Source organism: Bos taurus, chromosome 12, assembly GCF_002263795.3.
Source record: "Bos taurus isolate L1 Dominette 01449 registration number 42190680 breed Hereford chromosome 12, ARS-UCD2.0, whole genome shotgun sequence".
Taxonomy (NCBI): Eukaryota; Metazoa; Chordata; class Mammalia; order Artiodactyla; family Bovidae; genus Bos; species Bos taurus.
Window position 1 is genome coordinate 1,705,086 of NC_037339.1, and position 25,031 is coordinate 1,730,116.

Below are 25,031 nucleotides of genomic sequence, written 5' to 3' on the forward strand. Positions count from 1 at the left end.
ACAGGTCAGTTCAGTTCAGTCACTCAGTCATGTCCTACTCTTTGCGACCCCATGAACTGCAGCATGCCAGGCCTCCCTGACCATCACCAACTCCCAGAGTTACCCTAACTAACAGGTCAGGTAAAGCTTTAAAGCAAGTTTTCAGTGCAATGTTTACAGCTCCTTCTTTTAAGATACTTGGAGTCTATGATCTCAAAGGATGTTAAACAATTCTGCCTTGATAATTACAAGGTGTTAACATGTGGAGAGAAATGTGTAATGAAAAGAATTTTCCATTTTTCCAAACCTCATTTTATACTGTGTTAAAAAATTAAATTCCAATACAAAAGAGATAACAAATCTGTAAGAAACCGAGACCTTTAACATCTATATAAACTACTGTAATCCTAAAACAATGCTCTTTTTGTTAACCATCCAGTTAAAGATCAAATAAGAGTTATTTACTCTAAAGCATACTGACTTCAAAAGGATTTTTCCATAATAGGTTAACATTATCAGATTTGGGACAAACATTATCATACCATGACCCATTTTACAAAAACCAGAGAAAAAACTGTTTATCCTTCTACCAGTCTTTTTCAGTAAAGGAAAAAATGAAAGAAATCCATTTCATCACATAGGTTTGTCCTAAAGTAAAAGCATATATACTAAGCCCCACTGCATCTCTTCAAACATAGCAGCAAGGGGTAAAGAACTGCAAAGAGGAATAAAGACAGTCCTAAAGCACTTAAGATAAATTAGAAAATCATGCTGAGAGGCTTTCACACTGTCACATTTTTAAAAATTTATAAAATTCACCATGTGGAATGTGTGTGTGCATACTAAGTCACTTCAGTCATTTCTGACTCTTTGCAACCCTTTAGACTGTAGCCTGCCAGGCTCCTCTGTCCATGGGATGCTCCAAGCAAGAATACTGGAATGGGTGATAGTGCAAAAGCAAATCAATTGGTGGGGGGATGGGGGGAGCATGGGAGGTGGTTCAGGATGGGGAGACACATGTTACTCCCCAAGATGGGGAGCTCCCTTGGCTGATTCATGTCAATGTATTGCAAAAACTACCACAATATTGTAAAGTAATTATCCTCCAATTAAAATAAATTAACTTTTTTAAAAGCAAATCAATGAAAGCATTGGTATCGCTGGTTTATTTTGAAGAAAAATGGTTGATAAAATGGTCATTAACAAGAAGACACAGAATATGCCTATTTTTAAGGTTTCAAAAATCCCATACAGAGTAAATCATTATTTGGTAAAAATTATCCTAAAATTATCCTGAGGACCCCATGCTTAATCATTCTTAGTCACTTTATGTAACTTAACAAAACAAATGGTCATGGACAGCCTTGCCTAACTTAACTCTTAAGTAGAGAGCTATATGGTAATATGGAGAAGGCAATGGCACCCCACTCCAGTACTCTTGCCTGGAAAATCCCATGGACAGAGGAGCCTGGTAGGCTACAGTCCATGGGGTCGCTAAGAGTCGAGCACGACTGAGTGACTTCAGTTTCACTTTTCACTTTCATGCATTGGAGAAGGAAATGGCACCCCACTCCAGTATTCTTACCTGGAGAATCCCATGGATGGAGGAGCCTGGTAGGCTGCCGTCTATGGGGTCACACAGAGTCGGACACGACTGAAGCAACTTAGCAACAGCATATGGTAATAAATGTAGGAAACTTTGCACAATGCCTATCAAACTTCAAAATCAGCAACAACTGAATACAGATACACTAAGTGAAGTTTTTCCCAGTTCCAGGTAAAGAGCAGATACAGATTTTCTAACTCTATAGTCATCATTTAGGGATAAATTTTAAAAAATAAGCACCAAGAATACCAAGGTGCCCTACTCTTAACCTATAAAGAAATTATTAATGAATTACAATATTTACATAAAATCAATGAGTTCTTTAGAGCCATTTTTAGCCAATAATTTCTAACATATTGATAAAATTGGAAAGTGTAATGAAAATGTAAAAATCACAAATTAGCAATATAAGAAACTACACAAGACCTTAAAAAGTAGGAAGCAAATTACAGGGGCATTTTCATTATGATAATATATTTTTAAAACCAAAAGCTAATGTGAAAGCAGATAATGAGTTATCTTTATGTAAAATGACTGTACCTTTCCAAACTCTTTCTCTAATAGGTTAAGAGGGAAAAGATAGTGAATTTTCTGAAGTCAAACATACAATCTCACTAGGATAATTGAGAAAGAGTTATAGTCACTGAATTACAATTCTATTCCCACAAAAGAATAAACGGGTGCTAAAACTTTAATAAAATTTTTATTATATCACCTTCAGGGTCATAACTTACTCAGAGAGCATATTGCAATTTAACTAATACTTGATTGGCACTCCAAAGTTCCTTTATTCTCTCTCTTCATTTAATTTAAAAAAAAAAAAAAAAAAGTACAGGAAGAAGTGAGGCTGGAGATACGATAGATGAGTAGAAAGAAGCACCCCCAGAGAAATGCGATGCCCAGTGGTGAAAACACATTCTATACCAATTCCTGGTTTATCCTCCCTAGTGAGTTACAACCACTAACCACCAAACTTATTTTGAAAATAGTTTCCCAACTTGTTCACATGGAAGAACACTTCTGTAAGCTATTGTTTCTACAGAACCAAAAGTAGTCATGCTGTTTCAATGATGAGCAAATGAGAAAGAAGCAACACTTTTTCTCAATTGTCAAAATGTAATAAATTCAACAAAAGAAAATGGTGAACAGCATAAGAGACCCTCTTCTCTGGGCTGATCTTGTGCTTTCATTTACCACAGAAAAATATACAGCAGTAAAATGAGAGAATGAGCCATTACATAGCAAGTCTTCCTACCCAGTCATTTGTGAACTCCTGAGTTCACTAAATGTGTCAAAGGAGGAAAGCCTGTATTTCCATTAAAGTAGGAATCATTCTACTCTTCAAAGAAAAGACAACATAATCACAAAGTCAATATACCCCACTTTGTATATGAAAATCAGCATTTTCGACAAACATTAATACTCTCTTCTAAGGAAGGAGCCTCCCTCACAAGGAGCCTCCCTCACCAAAGGCAGACACTAGCTGAAGGAAGGAAAAAAGAACGAGATCACTGATTGTGGAATACAAGGCCTCAACCTACCATATTTCCTCCCATATACCATCATGCCAATCACCTAAGCTCTTCTAAGTGTAACTTTTCACTCATCTGTTGTCAAGGTACCCTGTCTTTGCACGTGCCATCCCCTACCCCAATCTCTCTCAAAATACCTATTCATATTTTAAGTCTTATTCCTGGCTCTCTTAGGTACAGGCAATTTCCTGAACTCCTATTCCTTTTAGATTATATATATATATTATAATCTGTATGCTGTGTGCTTATCTCATTGCCATATAAGCTGCTGTTACTGCTAAGTCGCTTCAGTCACGTTCGACTCTGTGCGACCCCATAGACGGCAGCCTACCAGGCTCCCCCGCCCATGGGATTTTCCAGGCAAGAACACTGGAGTGTGTTGCCATTTCCTTCTCCAATGCATGAAAGTGAGAAGTGAAAGTAAAGTCCCTCAGTCATGTCCAACTCTTAGCGACCTCATGGACTGCAGCCTACCAGGCTCCCCCATCCATGGGATTTTCCAGGCAAGAACACTGGAGTGGGTTGCCATTGCCTTCTCCACCATATAAGCTACTTGGGGGCAAAATCTAAATTCTTTGTATCTTTGACCCTCCAGCACCAGATAAAAATGTTAGAACAAATGCTTGGGCAGGAAAGAAGTGTGGTCTCAGCATTAATATTAAATGGAAAAAGCACAAAAGACTCTGAGCAGCAAACATAAGCATATAAAATGACTAAGAAAAGAAAAACGTGAGAGGGACTGTTTGCAAATGTCCAATGAAAATTCCCATCTCAGAAAAAAGAGTTCAAATGGATCTAATGGAGACACTGAGAATAATGGAGACACTTTCCCTTGCCTCTCACTGCTTTTTTCCATTCCAACAGGCATGACTCTAAGAGCCTATTATAAAAACAGGCAAAAGAAGGATTTGGAAATTTTTCCTTATAGAATTATTCCCCCTTTTAGAAAGTGGAGCAACATACAAATCTCTCTAGCTTCAATCATTTCCTCCAAGAAAACTCATTTGCCTATAACTTTTCTAAACCACTAAACAGTGTGATGGTCACAACTAACTGTCAAGGAAGAAACTGTAACATATTTAAAGAAATTTGGCTCAGACTGTCAAGTGTCTGCCTACAATTGGGAGACCTGGGTTCGATCCCTAGGTTGGGAAGATCCTCTGGAGAAGGAAATGGCAACCCACTCCAGGACTCTTGCCTGGAAAATCCCATGGAATGGTGGAGCCTGTTAAGCTACAGTCCATGGGGTCACAAAGAGTCGGACACGACTAAGCGACTTCACTTTCACTTTCTGTTCGGAAAATTTTTAACAATCTAAAATTTAGTGATAAAATTAACAAGATTACTTTCCATGTAAGAATATCTTAAATTTCTGTTTTTGTTATTAATATTAAAGCAACTAAATCCAGTTTAAACTATTTCTCTTTACAGATATAGTACAAACTCTCTAATTTATACTGAAAAACTATAACATGTACTTAAGAGTTCATTCCTTCTTTTTAAAGGTCTTAGAAATAAAATCCATTGTGAATTGTACCTTTAAACACAACAAATATACACAATAAAGAGCCAATTACCTTATTTTTGACAAGTAACTAAATTCTACTGCTGTGCAACTTATATGACCATCAGTCATCTGTAAACGCAACATCCTTGGTGCAGCCTGAGATTCTTCATTATCCTTTGGTGCAGCAACATTGCGAATTTTTTGAATTTGCAAAACACATGGACCTTCAAGCTGTGAGAAGACAAAGGAATAAATATCACCTGTAGCCACAGCACTGTTTTCACTTTAATCTTTCTCTTTTCCTTAATGGTTATATTTTATTCTTTATAATGATATTTCAATTAAATAAGCTCAAATTTTAAACTGTTACATACATCAGGGTTTTTTTTAATTTAAAAATAAAACTTCAAAAAGGTCTTTTGAAGGATTTTTTAAAATATAATTCTGAATTAATTTTCAGAAAACAAAGGAAAAACTGTTAGGGAAAAAGTTATTTTCTGAATTAATGTTATATTAAAAGATGTTTTTCATCTTATGTGCTCTAAATTGTTCACATATAGCCTCCCTTTTCCACCCATGTACATTAACAGACATTCTGGAATTAAAAACATTGGCAATTTTTTAAGGGATATCAACTTCACAACAACAGTGGAAAGGACTGTGTTCTGTTCAAAAGTATCAAGTTTAAAGTATACTCTCGGGAAGGCGGGGGGGGGGGGGGATGTCCCAAGATGGCAGAGAAATAGGATAGGGAGACCACTTTCTCCACTATAAATTCATCAAAAGATCATTTAAATGTCGAACAATTTCCACAAAACAACTTGTGAATGATCATGGAGGACACCAGACACCCAGAAAGGCAGCCCAATCTCTTCAAAAGGAGGTAGGAGAAAATATAAAAGGCAAAAACAGAGACAAAGGATTTATGGGAAGAGATCCGTCCTGGGGAGGGAGTCATGAAGGAGAAGTTTCCACACAACAGGAAACCCTCTCACAGGCATGTCAGTGGGGAGCTTTGGAATCTGAGGGCAATGTAACAGGAAGAAAAAAAAAAAAAAATACACAGAATATGCACCTAACCACAACTACCAGTGGAGAAGCAGCTCAGACACTTGTGTCCGCCAGCAGTGAGTGGAGGCTGGGCAGGGAGGCATGGGCTGCAGCATTGATCCTTAGGATGAGGACTGGGCTTGAATGCCCTGAGGACAATCTGAGGAGGCTAATGTGACACAGTAACCCAAAACGTGCCACTGCCAGGGAGACAAAAAAAAGAAGGAAAAAGGACTTTTCCCTCTAAAGGTTCTGACTCCTTATGGTGACCCCTGGCACACTTATAGAACAAAGGCTTGTGCCCTAGCAAATATCAAAGGAGAACAAGCCAGCTGCTGTTTAGGGCCCTCCCTCCCGGGAGGCAGAGATGCAAGTGTGTGACAGCCAGAGCTGGAAGGCAAGGGGCCACTGCAATCTCAGCACCAGAGACCACATTTTCCACCAAACTGTGAGCAGGCTGCCAGTCGCTAACCACGTCTTCCTGGGATCCTGGATGGCTGACATCTGCCAGGAGGGTCGAGCCTGCGATCAGCTCCCCAGAGGAGACACACAGCACACCTGGTGGTGCACCCGGCAAACCTAGGCGCCGGAACCAGGGAGGTGATAAGACACATGGTCCACCTGGGACAGTGCACTCACCAAGCAACCAGTCACCTGAGCTGCCTGGACCTGGAAAGGGCACAAAACGTACAAACCAACTGCGTCTGTGCCCTTGCAGAGCACCTGAGAATCTCAGTAGCTCAGACCTGGGACGTGTACGAAACACAAGGTCCACTTGGGACAGTGCCCTTGCAGAGCACCCTGGAGCCTGAGCACTGTGGACCACAAAGTACATGACGCCTTCGCCTGTGGCAAACCAACTGTGGCCCATCCACTGTGAGCACTACCCACACGTGCCAGAGGTATCTGTTTGCAGTGTCCCTCCCTCTCCACAGGACAACTAAACAAGTGACCCTAAATAAGTGGCCAGCTTCATCCCCTCGTATCAGGGCAGAAACTAGACACTGAAGAGACTTGCAAAAGAAGAAACCAAAATAAACAAAGAAGTGGGGAACGCCTTCAACAGACTAAAACCCTTCAGGTAATGCTGAGACTGCACATTGTTCCCTGGTGGCTCAGACGGTAAAGCATCTGCCTGCAATGCGGGACACCCGGGTTCAATTCCCGGGTCAGGAAGATCCCCTGGAGAAGGAAATGGCAATCTACTCCAGCACTCTTGCCTGGAAAATCCCATGGACGGAGGAGCCTGATAGGCTATAGTCCATGGGGTCGCAAAGAGTAGGACATGACGGAGCGACTTCACTTGTAGACCTTGAGAAGAAGTACAAGCCAGAACAATGGACTATCTGACACTGAACTGACCCCACACTGCCCACAACAGTGCCAGAGAAATTCCTAGGTATATTTTTACTATTATCACTTTGTAATTTAAAAAAAAATTATTTATTACTCCTTTAACTTTCACTTTTATAGCCTACTATTACCTTTCTGGGAAAAAAAGACCTATTTTTTAAAACAAATTCCATATATTTTTTTTTTCTGACTGATTTTGTTTTGTATTATTTATATTGAATTTTTGAGAGTTAAATCTCTATTCTAGTTTTTAATCTTTGCTTTTTTAAATTTGTTATCAATTTTGCACCTTTAGGAATCTAATCTTCAGTATCCATTTTCACTGAGGGACTTGATTACTGGCTTGACTGCTCTCTCCCCTTTTAACTCTCCCTTTTCTCCTCCTGGTCACCTCTATCTCCTTCTTCCCTCTTCTCTTGTTTATAAAACTCTGTGAATCTCTCTGGGTGTTCCTGGCTGTAGAGAGTTGTTTCACCATTAACCTAGGGGTTTTATCTTCTGCACTGTATGGATGGAGAAGTGTTGACACTCTTGTAGGAGGAGGGCCAAAACCCTAAGGCCACCAAAAGTCTCCATACCTACACTGAAACCAAGCTCCACCCAAAAGCCAACTAGCTAACTAAGCTAATTAATACCACACTAATTCTCCAGAAAAACAGTAACACAACCCTGAACATTAAAAGATGGGCTGCCCAAAGCCATACCAAACCCACAGACATCCCCAAACTCACTACTGGACACTTGACTGCAGTCCAGAGAGAAGAGATCCAGTTCCACCCATCAGGACACAGACACAAGTTCCCCCAAGGAAACCCCAAAAAGCCACTGGTCCAACCCCACTCACAGGGAGCAGACTTCAAAATTAAGAGGAACCACAACCTTCTAGCCTGCAGAAAGGAAACCCCAAACACAGCAGTCTAAACAAAATGAAAAGGCAGAGAAATATTCATCAGGTGAAGGAACATGACAAAAACCCACCAAACCAAACCAAAGAGGGGGAGATAGGGAGTCTACCTGAAAAAGAATTCAGAATAATGATAGTAAATATAGTCCAAAATCTTGAAAACAAAATGGAGTTACAGATAAACAGACTAGAGACAAGGATTGAGAAGAAGAAAGAAATGTTTAACCATGACCTAGAAGAAATTAAGAAGGGTCAATCAATAATGGACAATGCAATAACTGAGATTAAAAACCTCTGGAGGGAACCATATACTCGTATCAGTAGAAAAACTGAGGTAGAAGAGAGGATAAGTGAGGTGGAAGACACAATGGTGGAAATAAATGAAGCAGAGAGTTAAGAAGGAAAAAAGAAAAAAGAAATGAGGACAACCCCAGAGACCTCTGGAACGATATTAAACATCACAATATTCAAACATAGGTTTCCCAGAAGAAGAAGACAAAAAGAAAGGGATAAGAAAAAACTTGAGGAGATAATAGTCAAAAATTTCCCTAAAATGGGCAAGGAAAAGTCATCCAAGTCCAAGAAACCCAGAGAGACCCAAACAGGATAAACCCAAGACAAAATGCCCAAAGACACATATTAAACAAACTAACAAAAATTAAACACAAAGAGCAAATATTAAAAGCAGCAAAGGAAAAGCAACAAATAACACACAAGGGGATAAGGATAAAAGCTGATCTTTCAATAGAAACTCTTCAGACCAGAAGGGAATAACAGGACATAAAAGTGATAAAAGAGAAAAACCTACAACCAAGATTACTCTACTCAACAAGGATTTCATTCAGATACGAAGCAGAAATCGAAAGTTTTACAGACAAGCAAAAGCTGACAGAATTCAGCACACCAAACCAGCACTTCAACAAATGCCAAAGGATCCTCTCTAGACAGGAAACACAGAAAGGGTTTATAAAAACGAACCCAAAACAACAAAGGAAATAGTAAAGGGATCATACTTATCAATAATTACCTTAAATGTAAAGAAAGCTACCTAAAATTATCACCTTAAATGAAAAGAAATTTTTTGGGTTAAACGGACCAACCAAAAGACAGACTGGCCAAGTAGATACAAACCCAAGACCCCTATATATGCTGTCTACACGAGACCACCTCAAAACTAGGGATGCATACAAACTGAAAGTGAAGAGCTGGAACAGATATTTCATGCAAATGGAGACCAAAAGAAAGCAGGAGAAGCAATACTCATATCAGATAAAATAGACTTTGAAATAAAAACCATAATGAGAGACAAAGAAGGACACTACATAATGATCAAAGGGTCAATCCAAGAAGAAGATGTAACAATTATAAATATATATGCACCCAACATAGGAGCACCTCAATACATAAGGCAAATGCTAACAAGTATGCAACAGGAAATTAACAAAAACACAATAATAATAGGGACTTTAATACCCCACTCACACCCATGAATAGATCAATCAAACAGAAAATAAGCAAGGAAACACAAACTAAATGATACAATGGACCAGTTAGACCTAACTGATATCTATAGGGCATTTCACCCAAAAACAATGGAATTTACCTTTTTTTTCTCAAATGCACACAGAACATTCTCCAGGATAGAGCACATCCTGGGCCATAACTCTAGCCTTCGTAAATTTTTTAAAATTGACATCATTTCAAGCTACTTTTCTGATCACAATGCAGTAACATTAGATGTCAACTACATGAAAAAACTGTTAAAAATCCAACCATTTGGAGGCTAAACAACACACTTCTAAATAACCAACAGATCATGGAAAGAAGTCAAAAAGGAAATAAAAACATGCATAGAAAGAAATAAAAATGAAAACACAACAATCTAAAACCTATAGGATTCAGTAAAAGCAGTGCTAAGAGGGATATTCATGGCAATACAAGCCTACCTCAAGAAACAAGAGAAACATCAAATAAACAACCTAACTTTACACCTAAAGTAACTAGAAAAAGAAGAACACAAAAACACCAAAGTTAGTAGAAGGAAACAAATCATAAAAATTAGAGCAGGTCACAATGAAAATGAAATGGAGACTCTAGCAAAGATCAACAAAACTAAAATATGGTTCTTGAGAAGATAAGTAAACTAGACAAACCATTAGCCAGACTCATCAAGAAAAAAAGGGGAAAAAAATCAAATCAACAAAATTAGAAATGAAAATGGAGAAATCACAACAGACAACACAGAAATACAAAAGATAGTAAGAGACTACTATGAGCTACTATATGCCCATAAAATGGATAGCTTGGAAGAAATGGACAAATTCTTAGAAAAGAATAACCTTCCAAAACTGAACCAGGAAGAAATAGAAAATCTGAACAGACAAATCAGAAGCACAGAAATTGAAACTGTAATCAAAAATCTTCCAGCAAACAAAAGCCCAGGACCAGACGGCTTCACAGATGAATTCTACCAAAAATTTAGAGAAGAGCTAACACCTATCCTACTCAAACTCTTCCAGAAATTCTCAGAGGAAGGTAAACTCCCAAACTCATTCTATGAGGCCACCATCACCCTAGTACCAAAACCAGACAAAGATACCACAAAAAAAGAAAACTATAGGCCAATATCACTTATGAACAGAGATGCAAAAATCCTCAAGAAAATTCTAGCAAACAGAATTCACCAACACGGTAAAAGGATCATACATCATGACCAAGTGGGCTTTATCCAGGGATGCAAGGATTCTTCAATATTCACAAATCAATCAATGTGATATACCATATTACAAACTGAAAGATAAAAACCATTATATTATCTGAATAGATATAGAGGAAGCCTTTGACAAAATTTAACTCCCATTTATGATAAAAATTATTCAGAAAGTAGGCACAGAAGGAACATACCTCAACATAATAAAAGCCATATCTGACAAACCCAAAGCAAACATTATCCTCAATGGTGAAAAAGTGAAAGCATTTCCTCTAAAATCAGGAAAAAGACAAGGGTGCCCACTCTCACTACTACTATTCAACATAGTTTTGGAAGTCCTAGCCACAGCAATCAGAGAAGAAAAAGAAATAAAAGAAATCCAGATTGGAAAAGAAGTAAAACTCTCACTGTTTGCAGATGACATGATCTTCTACATAGTAAACCCTAAAGGTACAACCAGAAAATTACTAGAGCTAATCAATGAATATGGAGAAGGAAATAGCAACCCACTCCAGTATTCTTGCCTAGAGAATCCTGTGGACATAGGATGGGCTGCTGTCCATTGGGTCACACAGAGTCGGACACGATTGAAGCAACTAGCAGCAGCAGCAGCAATCAATGAATATAATAAAGCTGCAGGATATAAAATTAATACATAGAAATCCCTTGCATTCCTATACACTAAGAATGAAAAAACAGAGAAATTAAGGAAACAATCCCATTAACCATTGCAATGAAAAGAATAAAATACTTAGAAAAAAACAAACAAATGGGACCTAAATAAACTTAAACGCTTTTGCACAATGAAGGAAACGATAAGCAAGGTAAAAAGGTAGCCTTAAGAATGGGAGAAAATAACAGCAAACAAAACAACTGACAAAAATTAATCTCCAAAATAAATAAGCAGCTCATGCTGCTCTATACCAGGAAAACAAATAACCCAATCAGAAAGTGAGCCAAAGAACTAAACAGACGTTTCTCCAAAGAAGACATACAGATGGCTGATAAACACATGAAAAGATGCTCAACATCACTCATTATTAGAGAAATGCAAACCAAAACCACAATGAGGTATCATCTCACACCGGTCAGAATGGCCACCATCAAAAAGTTGACAAACAAGAAATGCTGGAGAGGATGTGGAGAAAAGGGAACCCTCTTACACTGTTGGTGGGAATGCAAACTGGTACAGTCACTATGGAGAACACTGTGGAGATTCCTTAAAAAACTGGAAATAGAACTGCCTTATGATCCAGCAATCCCACTGCTGGGCATACACACCAAGGAAACCAGAATTCAAAGAGACACATGTACCCCAATGTTCACTGCAGCACTGTTTATAATAGCTAGGACATGGAAGCAACCTAGATGTCCATCGACAGATAACGGATAAGGAAGTTGTGGTACATATACACAATGGAATATTACTCAGTCATAAAAAGAGAACACATTTGAGTCAGTTCTAATGAGGTGGATGAAACTGGAGCCTATTAGACAGAATAAAGTAAGTCAGGAAGAGAAAAAGCAATACAGTATATTAACAAATATATACAGAATTTAGAAAGATGGTAATGATGATCCTTTATGAAAGGCACCAAGAGAGATACAGATGTAAAGAACAGACTTTCGGACTATGTGGGAGAAGGCGGGGGGATGATCTGAGAGAATAACATTGAAATATGCATATTACCATATGTAAAACAAATGACCAGTGCAAGTTCTATGCATGAAGCAGGGCACTCAAAGCCAGTGCGCTGGGACAACCCAGAGGGATGGGCTGGAGACGGAGATGCGAGGGGAGTTCAAGATGGGGGGACACATGTGCACCTGTGGCTGATTCATGCTGATGTATGGCAAAAATCACCAAAAGATTTTAAAGTAATTATCCTTCAATTAAAATAAACTAATTTAAAAAATTTAAATGGAGGAAAGAGGGTAATAAGTTGGCCTCAAGCATAGATCATATTATACACAAGATTACTACTGAATGCCAGCTGTGATTTTCTTTGAAGTAGCAGGTTAATTTCTTTTTAAATATTGAATGCAATTGGCTAATTTAATATAAAAAATTTTGTGATTTCCAGATAGCAAAAATGTACTCATTAAAAATATTTAAAAGAAAAAAAGAAAAAGAGGTAGTTCACTCCAGACAGGTAAGTGGCAGGTTTATAAGTAAGAGAACGTACACGGGAAGTTTGTCTTGCATCGCTACAAAGTGAGTAGATCTCTGTAGCCATCAATCACAATCTTAAAAGTGCATATGAAGGTTCTAACATGGTCCAGTCACATGTACTGTCCAGATGGCCTCAACAGCACATTGTTCTCTCAGGGCTACATCCTCAAACCAAGCTCACACTGTGGGAATGGTGGGCAGCACCTACATTCCAAGTACAGGGAAGGGGTGAAGAGTCTCTGATTGTCCAGGTCCAGTTCTAGTCTCAACAGGAAGTCATGACCTCTGGATGACTTCCTCTAATGCCTTCTCTTTCAGAATCCTCAAAGGTAAGTTCTAAAGTTGAATTTAAGATACTTGCAAATCTGTAGTCAAAGTGTTCTCCCTATTACAAAAGGCCCCGTCCCTGTATTGCAACAGTCATTTCCCCAACTTGTAACAGTTCTCTTAAATAAAATCTCTTTATTAAATAAATAAAGTACACCCTCTTCTGGAATTTAAAAAATTCCAAAGTTTAAACTACATAAAATCCAAGAAGTGTGAACTACATTTATTTTCATATTTCCTCTTTAAGTGAGTTTAAATGTAATGCTGTATTATATGCATTGGCAATAAGGAGAAGAAGTGTTCTCTCTAGCCATATTTCAATCAAAGACAAAAAGAAAATTGATAGGCTAACTATTAAGTCAAAAGTTTTAATATAATAAAATGCTATGGCATAATTGGAGAATGAGAGCAAAATCTGCTTATATGTATGAAAAATAAATTTAACGAGCTGATACTTTCTACATTATAAAATATCATACCTTTAAATACTATTATTCTGACAAAGAACAAAAGCTTTTTTGTTATAAAAAGACTTTTAAGTAATACCTTTTTGTACATATTAGTTCAATATATATTTTAACAAAGAGAAAAAGAAATATGAAAAGACATTTACACTTAATTTCTTGAGTAGGCACGTTCCCAAGTTGACAAATTTCTACCCTATATTTACTAGTATTTTGCCCACAAAGAAATAATTCTGTTATAAAATTTAGCCCTGCTGCTGCTGCTGCTGCTGCTGAGTCGCTTCCGTCGTGTCCGACTCTGCACAATCCCATAGACGGCAGCCCACCAGGCTCCCCCATCCCTGGGATTCTCCAGGCAAGAACACTGGAGTGGGTTGCCATTTCCTCTCCAGTGCATGAAAGTGAAAAATGAAAGTGAAAAGTGAAAGTGAAGTCGCTCAGTCGTGTCCGACTCCTAGCGACCCCATGGACTGCAGCCTACCAGGCTCCTCCATCCATGGGATTTTCCAGGCAAGAGTACTGGAGTGGGTCACCATTGCCTTCTCCAAAATTTAGCCCTAGAGAATATAATTGGGCTTTCCTGGTGGGTCAGTGGTAAAGAATTCACCTGCCAATGCAGGAGATATGGATTGGATCCCTGGGTCAGGAAGATCCCCTGGAGAAGGAAATGGCAACCCACTCCAATATTCTTGCCTGGAAAATCCCATGGACAGAGGAGCCTGGCGGGCTACAATCCATCGGGTCACAAAGGCGTAGGACATGACTTACCGAGTAAAAACAACAACAAAAGAAGAAGGGCTAGGATCTCTCAAGAATATAATTAGAGAAAAGAGACAAAAATTACATCTAAGTTTCTGTTATGAAATAAAATTCTAAGTTGAAATAAGCCGACCTTTAACAACAGTAAGCTACTGATTCAGAATAAACTTTTTCCTTTATTTTTGTTAATGCCATTAAAATAAAGTCATTTAAACCAAAGGCATATTATGGTTCTTATAATGTTCATCATTTTCTTTATTCATATGTTTAGCTTTTGCTGTCCAACAGAGTCCACTAACCATATAAAACTTTTTAAATTTACATTTAAATTAACATTTAGTGAAATTAAAAGTTCAATTCTTCAGTCACACAGATCACATTTTGATTATTCTAAACCTGCATAATAGAGAAACAGACTGTCCTACATCACTGCAAAACGTTCTATTAGACCATCAGTGAAGATCTAGATCTATGTGAACCAAAATGATTCTACGGAGTATACATTCACTTAAGTGTGGGATGAAAACAACTGTTTCTATTTAATTTTTAGGAACAAAGAAATTAAATATTATTAATACTTCATAATCGGAGCAACAAGGGCACCCTCACTCAGTCCATATGGTTTACAGTCACAAGGCATCTTAATAGAATTTGGGAAAATCTACATCACATGGGTATTGACATGGCACCTTCACTGGTTTGTTTGTTTCCAATGTTCTGTGACAAACTGACATTTATTTGCGTGCAGTTAAATGAATATACTGGTAATATGACCTAGTTTTAACCATTAATGATCACAAAAATGAAAACATGGCTTTAAAAGATTCTGCCAAAGAAACACAAATTGAAAACAACGCCAACCACACAGAACAGGACTGTTTTTGCTCATCTCCTACAACTGACTGATCATGAGAACAAAAAGCTAGCAGTGCTAGGGAAGAACACTTGCTCCCAACTCCATGTTTCCTAGCAAGCAGCAAGTTTATTTCATTACTCCAACTCTTGGCTTTCCTGGTGGCTCAGCTGGTAAAGAATCTGACTGCAATTCAGGAGACCTGGGTTCGATCCCTGGGTTGGGAAGATCCCCTGGAGAAGGAAACAGCTACCCAATCCAGTATTCTGGCCTGGAGGATTCCACAGACTGTTCAGTCCGTGGGGTCACAAAGAGTCAGACACAAGAGAGAAACTTCTACTTTCTTCACTTTCACTCCAACTCTCAGCCTCTTCATCTCATTTAATGAATTAAATAGTGGCCCTGCCAAAAGATGGGTCCACATGAAACCTGTAAACATAGTCCTATTTGGGAAAAGGGACTTTTCTAATATATCTAATTAAGATCAGTATCTAAAGATTAGATGATCCTGGATTAGGAGAAACACAATGATGAGTGTCTTCAGAAGACAAGGAGAAATAAACACAAAGACACCGGGTACAAAGGCCGTTGAAGGAAAAAAATGGAGGCAGCAGTTGGAGTTACACATCTAGGAGCCAAAGAACACCAAAGACTGCCCACAGCTACTGAAAGCTATGAGAGGAGCATAAAACAGACTCTCCTTCAGAGCCTCCACAAGGAACCAACCCTTCTGACACCTTGATTTCAGACTTCTGGCTCACAGACTGTGAAAGAATAAATCTCTGTTATTGTATGCCACCAAGTTTGTGGGAATTTGATACAAAAGCCTCAGGAGACTAACATACCCATTTATGGAATTACTTATCTGATTGGGAAGAATATACTGTATATTTTGGGCTCATCATCACCCTTCATTTCTTGGGATCTAAGTAGGGACCCTGAAGAGGAGGAGGTACCTATTCAGCCTCTTCACTGGACTGGCATTGCCATAGTGAATGTATAAATCTGCCAGGTTTGTGCTTCAATTAATGTATCCATTTGTCTCTCCTACCAAGCTATATCTTCCAAATTAATTTTTGTCAATGATAAAGTTGATCAGGAAGATTCCTGGAGTAGAAAATGGCTACCCACTGCAGTATTCCTGCCTGGGAAATCCCATAGACAAAGGAGTCTGGCGGGCTACAGTCCATGGGGCCGCATAGACTGAGACACGACTAAGCAACTAAGCACAGCACATTTTGGCCCACATTTGCCACTTCTTTCCTTCTCCATCAATTCAAAACCAAAATAAAAAAGGAGGAACTATTTATTAGACTCTCCTGAGAAACTCCTGAATTACAGTCTTTTTGATTCTCAATTTGAAACAATAGGTCTTAAGACTAATTCCACACAATTCGGAAAGATTCTAAAATATAAATAAAAGATCAGATAAAATGATTTTTTCATTTTAATGTGTATAATATACAATTAATTACACAAAGCAGTCAAAAAATAGGAAAGTACTAAATCTAAATAAAACACAGAATAAAATGCAAATATTCTAAATCCTAGCTTTAACCCTGTATCTAAAAGGTTCCACAAAACTCAATGACTTTTTTTATTTTAAATTGATTTATTTTAATTGGAGGTTAATTACTTTACAATATTGTATTGTTCTGCCATACATCAACATGAATTCACCACAGGTGTACACGTGCTCCCCATCCTGAACCCCCCTCCCACCTCCCTCCCCGTACCATCCCTCTGGGTCATCCCAGTGCACCAGCCCCAAGCATCCTGTATCCTGCATCGAACCTGGACTGGACTCTGTGGGAGAGGGTGGGATGATTTGGGAGGATGGCATTGAAACATGTATAACATCATATAAGAAAAGAACTAACTTTCAAATCCTTCTTCAACTAGTGTCAAGAGCAACCGTAAAGTAAAAAAAGATATCCAATTTAAATGAAAGGAATAACAAACAAGGACTACTTTTTGCCCAAGATTTCTTTAACATTTGATTTTCACCTTTACATGAGCAAGAAGGAGCAAGTTAAAGAAATTATTGCAAAAATTTCAATATTTAAGAATAAAGAGCTCTAATTCTAATAAACAATATGAGGTATATACTGGAAATATTCTCTGAGGCCAAAAAGAAATCATCTAGGCTTCATTCCTTCCTTTCCTTTGGTTGATAGACATCTGTGTCTTTGTCATCTATGCCATCTGAACTCTAGCCATGTCAATTAATATGGAATATCAGATTTAAATGACTGTATTAGTTTATCAATTTATTGATCATGTTAAATAATGTTCTTATTTACAATAAGACTCTTCAAAGTTTGGATGACATAGAACCACATACCTATGGTCTGAACACAGGTAAGGAAATTATTTAAACTTAGACATTCTATGATACTATGAAAAATCTTCCAGCCATTTCTTTTTATACTTTTATCAACTTCCTTGAGGAATGAATTTATCAATACCTAACAACATAAGCATCACAATTTCTGTCAACCCTGTAAGAGGGTCGTAAACAAAGAACTTCCTGAGTATGATTCAGTTCAGTTCAGTCAGTTGTGTTCGATCCTTTGTGATGCAAGGGACTGCAGCACGCCAGGCCTCCCTGTCCATCACCAGTTCCTGAAGCTTACTCAAACTCAAGTCCATCAAGTCTGTGATGCCATCCAACCATCTCATCCTCAGTCATCCCCTTCTCCTCCTGCCTTCAATCTTTCCCAGCATCAGGGTATTTTGAAATGAGTCAGCTCTTCGCATCAAGTGGCCAAAGCATTAGAGTTTCAGCTTCAGCATCAGTCCTTTCAATGAATAGTTAAAACTGATTTCCTTTAGGATAGACTGGTTGGATCTTCTTGCAGTCCAAGGGACTCTCAAGAGTCTTTTCCAACACCACAGTTCAAAAGTATCAATTCTTTGTTGCTCAGATTTCTTTATGGTCCAACTCATATCCATACATGACTACTGGAAAAACCATAGTTCTGACTAGAGGGACCTTTGTCCGCAAAGTAATGCCTCTGCTTTTCAATATGCTGTCTAAGCTAGAAATAGCTGTTCTTCCAAGGAGCAAGCGTCTTAATTTCATAGCTGCAGTCACCATCAACAGTGATTTTGGAGCCCAAAAAAATAAAGTTGGTCACTGTTTCCACTGTTTCCCCATCTATTTGCCATGAAGTGATGGGACCAGATGTCATGATCTTAGTTTTTTGAACGCTGAGTTTTAAGCCAACTTTTTCACTCCCCTCTTTCACTTTCATCAAGAGGCTCTTTAGTTCTTCTTTACTTTCTGCCATAAGGGTGGTTTCATCTGCATATCTGAGGTATCACCCAGCAACCTTGATTCCAGCTTGTCCTTCATCCAGCCTGGCATTTTGCATGATGTACTCTGCAAATAAGACATATAAGCAGGTTGACAGTATACAGCCTTGACCTACTCCTTCCCCAATTTGGAACCAGTCCTTTGCTCCATGTCCAATCCTATCTGTTGCTTCCTGACCTGCATACAGATTTCTCAAGAGGCAGGTCAGGTGGTCTGGTATTACCATCTCTTGAAGAATTTTCAACAATTTGTTGTGATCAACACAGTCAAAGGCCTTAATAGTCAATGAAGTGGAAGTAGATGCTTTCTGGAACTCTCTTGCTTTTTCGAAGATCCAATGGATGTTGGCAATTTGATCTCTGGTTCCTCTGCCTTTTCTAAATTCAGCTTGAACATCTGGAAGTTCTTGATTCATGCACTATTGGAGCCTGGCTTGGAGAATTTTGAGCATTACTTTGCTAACATGTGACATGAGTGCAACTGTGTGGTAGTTTGAACATTCTTTGGCACTGCCTTTCTTTGGGACTGGAATTAAAATTGACCTTTTCCAGTCCTGTGGCCACTCCTGAGTTTTCCGAATTTGCTGGCATATTGAGTGCAGAACTTTCACAACATCATCTTTTAGGATTCAAAATAGGTCAACTGGAATTCCATCACCTCCACTAGCTTTGTTCGTAGTGATGCTTGCTAAGGCTCACTTGACTTTGCATTCCAGGATGTCTGGCTCTAGGTCAGTGATCACACCATCATGGTCATCTGAGTCATGAAGATCTTTCTTGTACAGTTCTTCTGTGTATTCTTGACACCTCTTCTTAATATCTTCTGCTTCTGTTAGGTTCATACTATTTCTGTCCTTTATTGTGCCTATCTTTGCATGAAATGTTCCCTTGGTATCTCTAATTTTCTTGAAGACAGTGTGATTAAGTTCTGTTAAATCTTCCATCATTATTGCTAAGTGTGTTAAAATTAAGAGAATAAAGAAGTTTCATCCTCCACAGTCCTTTTTAAGTAGTTAAAATCACAATTTATTTTTCTTTACTTAGTCACTACTTCTGAAAGCGTTTCCTGTGGTATCAGTAGAGATTTTGAGAAGCTCATTTTTTCATATGCTCATATTTGTATTGAGAAGTTTTTGCTAGACTATTCACATCCCTACCTGAGGATCCAAGCATCTGGATCATTTCAAGTTGCCTTGAAATATGAAATATTGGTTCTCCCTTTAGCTGCTTTAAAAGCCTGAAGGATACATTTCTATGATGCCCTCCTTCTTACTAATTCTTTGCTCTGTCAAAATAACTCAGTATCATTTTTATAAAATTTGATAATAAAATAGGGGTAAGACAGGAAGCGATCAGAAAAAATAGTATTATTTGTCATACCCTCTACCACCGTAAGGATGGTATCAGACTCAATAAAATGGGAACAAAAGAGAACTGTTTATTACAATGTTAGAAATTTTATAACTTTTCTCATGTTACCCATGTAGGCATCTACAGTAACTCCCAATCTGGAAAACATTTTCCTCCAGAGAAGATCTATATTTGCTTCTTGTAGTAACAACATTGCACTTCAGAGCCTCAGCTTTGGGCTGGTGGAAAAGTAACAAAGTTAACCTTACCCAGAATCTTAATTCACTGTAAATTAATAGCACCAGAGTAACTCCATAAGCCCTACTACCAGATTTCATGATTCAAATGCCCAAGAGATCCATGCAGAAAGATAAAGAAACATAAAATTATAAGAAAATATCATGATACAATGAAATAAGCCATGAAACCTGAGAATCACAAAAATACTTTTTCAGAAACTTAAGACTCTAAAAAGGAGTTGAGAATTTAGAATTATAAAACACACACTACAAAACAGTAAGCCTAACCTAGAGAATTTACATAGAACTGCAAACCTAAGAACTAGGAAATAAAACATTTTGCTGAAGCAGCACGTGAAATTTATAAACATATATCAAGCCATAATATAAGCCTCTCAGTTCAGTTCACTTCAGTCGCTCAGTTGTGTCCGACTCTTTGCGACCCCATGAATTGTAGCATATCAGGCCACCCTGTCCATCACCATCTCCCGGAGTTCACTTAGACTCACGTCCATCAAGTCAGTGATGCCATCCAGCCATCTCATCCACTGGTGTCCCCTTCTCCTCCTGCCCCCAATCCCTCCCAGCATCGGAGTCTTTTCCAATGAGTCAACTCTTCGCATGAGGTGGCCAATGTACTGGAGTTTCAGCTTTAGCATCATTCCTTCCAAAGAAATCCCAGGGCTGATCTCCTTCAGAATGGACTGGTTGGATCTCCTCACAGTCCAAGGGACTCTCAAGAGTCTTATCCAACAGCACAGTTCAAAAGCATCAATTCTTCAGCGCTCAGCTTTCTTCACAGTCCAACTCTCACATCTGTACACGACCAATGGAAAAACCATAGCCTTGACTAGACGGACCCTTGTTGGCAAAGTAATGTTTCAGCTCTTCAATATGCTATCTAGGTTGGTCATAACTTTCCTTCCAAGGAGTAAGCGTCTTTTAATTTCATGGCTGTAGTCACCATCTGCAGTGATTTTGGAGCCAAAAAAACATAGTCTGACACTGTTTCCACTGTTCCCCATCTATTTCCCATGAAGTGATGGGACTAGATGCCATGATCTTCGTTTTCTGAATGTTGTGCTTTAAGCCAACTTTATCACTCTCCACTTTCACTTTCATCAAGAGGCTTTTTAGTTCCTCTTCACTTTCTGCCATAAGGGTGGTGTTATCTGCATATCTGAGGTTATCGGTATTTCTCCCGACAATCTTGATTCCAGCTTGTGCTTCTTCCAGCCCAGCATTTCTCATGATGTACTCTGCATATAAGTTAAATAAACAGGGTGACAATATACAGCCTTGACGTACTCCTTTTCCTATTTGGAACCAGTCTGTTGTTCCATGTCCTGACCTGCATATAGGTTTCTCAAGAGGCAGGTCAGGTGGTCTGATATTCCCATCTCTTTCAAAATTTTCCACAGTTTACTGTGATCCACACAGTCAAAGGCTTTGGCATAGTCAATAAAGCAGAAATAGATGTTTTTCTGGAACTCTCTTGCTTTTTCCATGATCCAGCGGACGCTGGCAATTTGATCTCTGGTTCCTCTGCCCTTTCTAAAACCAGCTTGACATCTGGAAGTTCACGGTTCATGTATTGCTGAAGCCTGGCTTTGAGAATTTTGAGCATTATTTTACTAGCGTGTGAGATGAGTGCAATTGTGCGGTAGTTTGAGCATTCTTTGGCATTGCCTTTCTTTGGGATTGGAATGAAAACTGACCTTTTCCAGTCCTGTGGCCACTGCTGAGTTTTCCAAATTTGTTGGCATATTGAGTGCAGCACATTCACAGCATCATCTTTCAGGACTGGAAATAGCTCCACTGGAATTCCATCACCTCCACTAGCTTTGTTCGTAGTGATGCTTTCTAAGGCCCACTTGACTTCACGTTCCAGGATGTCTGGCTCTAGGTGAGTGATCACACCATTGTTGATTATCTGGGTTGTGAAGATCTTTTTTGTACAGTTCTTCTGTATATTCTTGCCACCTCTTCTTAATATCTTCTGCTTCTGTTAGGTCCATACCCTTTCTGTCCTTTATCAAGCCCATCTTTGCATGAAATATTCCCTTGGTATCTCTAATTTTCTTGAAGAACTCTAGTCTTTCCCATTCTGTTGTTTTCCTATATTTCTTTGCATTGATTGCTGAGGAAGGCTTTCTTATCTCTCCTTGCTATTCTTTGGAACTCTGTATTCAGATGCTTATATCGTTCCTTTTCTCTTTTGCTTTTCACTTCTCTTCTTTTCACAGCTATTTGTAAGGCCTCCTCAAACAGCCAGTTTGCTTTTTTTCATTTCTTTTCCATGGGGATGGTTTTGATCCCTGTCTCCTGTACAACGTCACGAACCTCAGTCCATAGTTCATCAGGCACTCTATCTATCAGATCTAGGCCCTTAAATCTACTTCTCACTTCCACTGTATAATCATAAGGCAATTGATTTAGGTCATACCTGAATGTCTAGTGGTTTTCCCTACTTTCTTCAATTTAAATCTGAATTTGGCAATAAGGAGTCATGATCTGAGCCACAGTCAGCTCCTGGTTTTGTTTTTGTTGACTGTATAGAGCTTCTCCATCTTTGTCTGCAAAGAATATAATCAATCTGATTTCGGTGTTGACCATCTGGTGATGTCCATGTGTAGAGTCTTCTCTTGTGTTGTTGGAAGAGGTGTTTGCTATGACCAGTGAATTTTCTTGGCAAAACTCTATTAGTCTTTGCCCTGCTTCATTCTGTATTCCAAGGCCAAATTTGCCTGTTACTCCAGGTGTTTCTTGACTTCCTACTTTTGCATTCCAGTCCCCTATAATGAAAAGGACATCGTTTTTAGGTGTTAGTTCTAAAGGTCTTATAGGTCTTCATTGAACCATTCAACTTCAGCTTCTTCAGCATTACTGGTTGGGGCATACTTGGATTACTGTGATATTGAATGGTTCACCTTGGAAACGAAGAGAGATCATTCTGTCATTTTTGAGATTGCATCCAAGTACTGCATTTTGGACTCTTTTGTTGACCATGATGGCTACTCCATTTCTTCTGAGGAATTCCTGCCTGCAGTAGTAGATATATAATGGTCATCTGAGTTAAATTCACCCATTCCAGTCCATTTTAGTTCGCTGATTCCTAGAATACTGATGTTCATTCTTGCCATCTCTTGTTTGACCACTTCCAGTTTGCCTTGATTCATGGACCTGACATTCCAGGTTCCTATGCAATATTGCTCTTTACATCATCGGACCTTGCTTCTATTTCCAGTCACATCCACAACTGGGTATTGTTTTTGCTTTGGCTCCATACCTTCATTCTTTCTGGAGTTATTTCTCCACTGAGAAACCCAGGTAAGCTGATAGGTGTTGCAAGAGGGCATCAAAGGGCAGACACACTGAAACCATACTCACAGAAACTAGTCAATCTAATCACACTAGTACCACAACCTTGTCTAACTCAGTGAAACTAAGCCATGCCCGTGAGGCCACCCAATACAGGCTTGTCATGGTGGAGAGGTCTGACAGAATGTGGTCCACTGGAGAAGGGAATGGCAAACCACTTCAGTATTCTTGACTTGAGAGCCCCATGAACAGTATGAAAAGGCAAAATGATAGGATACTGAAAGAGGAAGTCCCCAGGTCGGTAGGTGCCAAATATGCTACTGGAGATCAGTGGAGAAATAACTCCAGAAAGAATGTAAACCTCTACAAAACTGCAAATACAGCTATCTGTCAGTCAAAATTCTCTGATCACAATATAACTGAATTAGAAATCTGTAACAGAAAGAAAAAAAGGTGATGTTCTACAATTAAAGAAGAAATCTTAATATAAACTTAATATAAATCTTAATATAAACTTATATTTAGGACTGATTGATATTGAAAATAACTGTATAAAACCATTGAAATATAGTTAAACCAGTGGTAGAAGAAAAATTAATAGCGTCCAGATGCTTATGTTAGAAAATAAAGGAAAATAATGAGTTAAAGTAACCAGATGCAAAAAGAACAGAATGAATTCAAATAAGGTACAAGAAAGAAGAAAATTAAGATAAATTAATGAAATAGCAAACTAAAAACATAATAAGGGTTAACAAAGTCTAGCACTGATTCTTTACAAAGTCTAATGAAACTGATACTCAGCAAGACTGACCAGGAAGCAAAGAGTAAAGATGCTTAAGGAGTAATAATAATAAAAACACACTTTCAACAGAAATGAAAAAAACAGCAAGAGACCTATGCACACCAATCTCAAAGTCCATCAACTCAAGAGTGGAAAGAAAGAAGTAGTAGGCCCACACAGTAGAATGCTACTGAGCAATAAATGGTAACAAACTACTGACACATGCTTACATCACAGATTCACACAGCTCAGTCAGTAAAGAATTGCCTGCAATGCAGGAGACCCAGGTTTAATTCCTGGGTCAGGAAGATCCCCTGGAGAAGGAAATGGCAACCCACTTCGGTATTCTTGCCTGGAGAATCCCATGGACAGAGGAGCCTGGCAGGCTACAGTCCATGAGGTCTCAAGAGTCAGACATGACGTAGTGACTAAACCACCACAAAGTGAAAGAAGCCAAATACAACAAAGCATGTATTATGTGATTCCATTCATGTGAAGTGTCAAAAGGCATGTTTATAGAGAAAACATAAAAGAATACACAGATATATTATCAAGAACAATAAATTGTTGTTATTCAGTAGCTAACTTTTGTCCAACTCAGGCTTCCCTGTTCTTCACCATCTTCCAGAGTTCGCTCAAACTCATGTTCAATGAAGAATAATAAGTATAAGGTAGCAAATTTAAAATTAACATACAACTATCAGTTAACTTTTGTGTACTAATAACAGAGAAAAAAACAGTATTTTTTTTTAAATAACATTTACAGCAACAAAAATAGGAAGTTCCAGTTATAAAGCCTGCTAAA

At 38.5% G+C, this 25,031-nt stretch overlaps 1 protein-coding gene across 2 annotated transcripts in view; it reads right to left on the minus strand.

Annotated features, from left to right (window-relative positions):
• Positions 1 to 25,031, minus strand: part of TDRD3 (tudor domain containing 3) — a 226,815-nt gene that overhangs the window by 118,129 nt on the left and 83,655 nt on the right. For both annotated transcript variants that reach the window (XM_005213542.5, NM_001046426.2), the window contains 1 exon segment: positions 4,695 to 4,855. In XM_005213542.5, the coding sequence (XP_005213599.2) occupies positions 4,695 to 4,855 (161 nt within the window).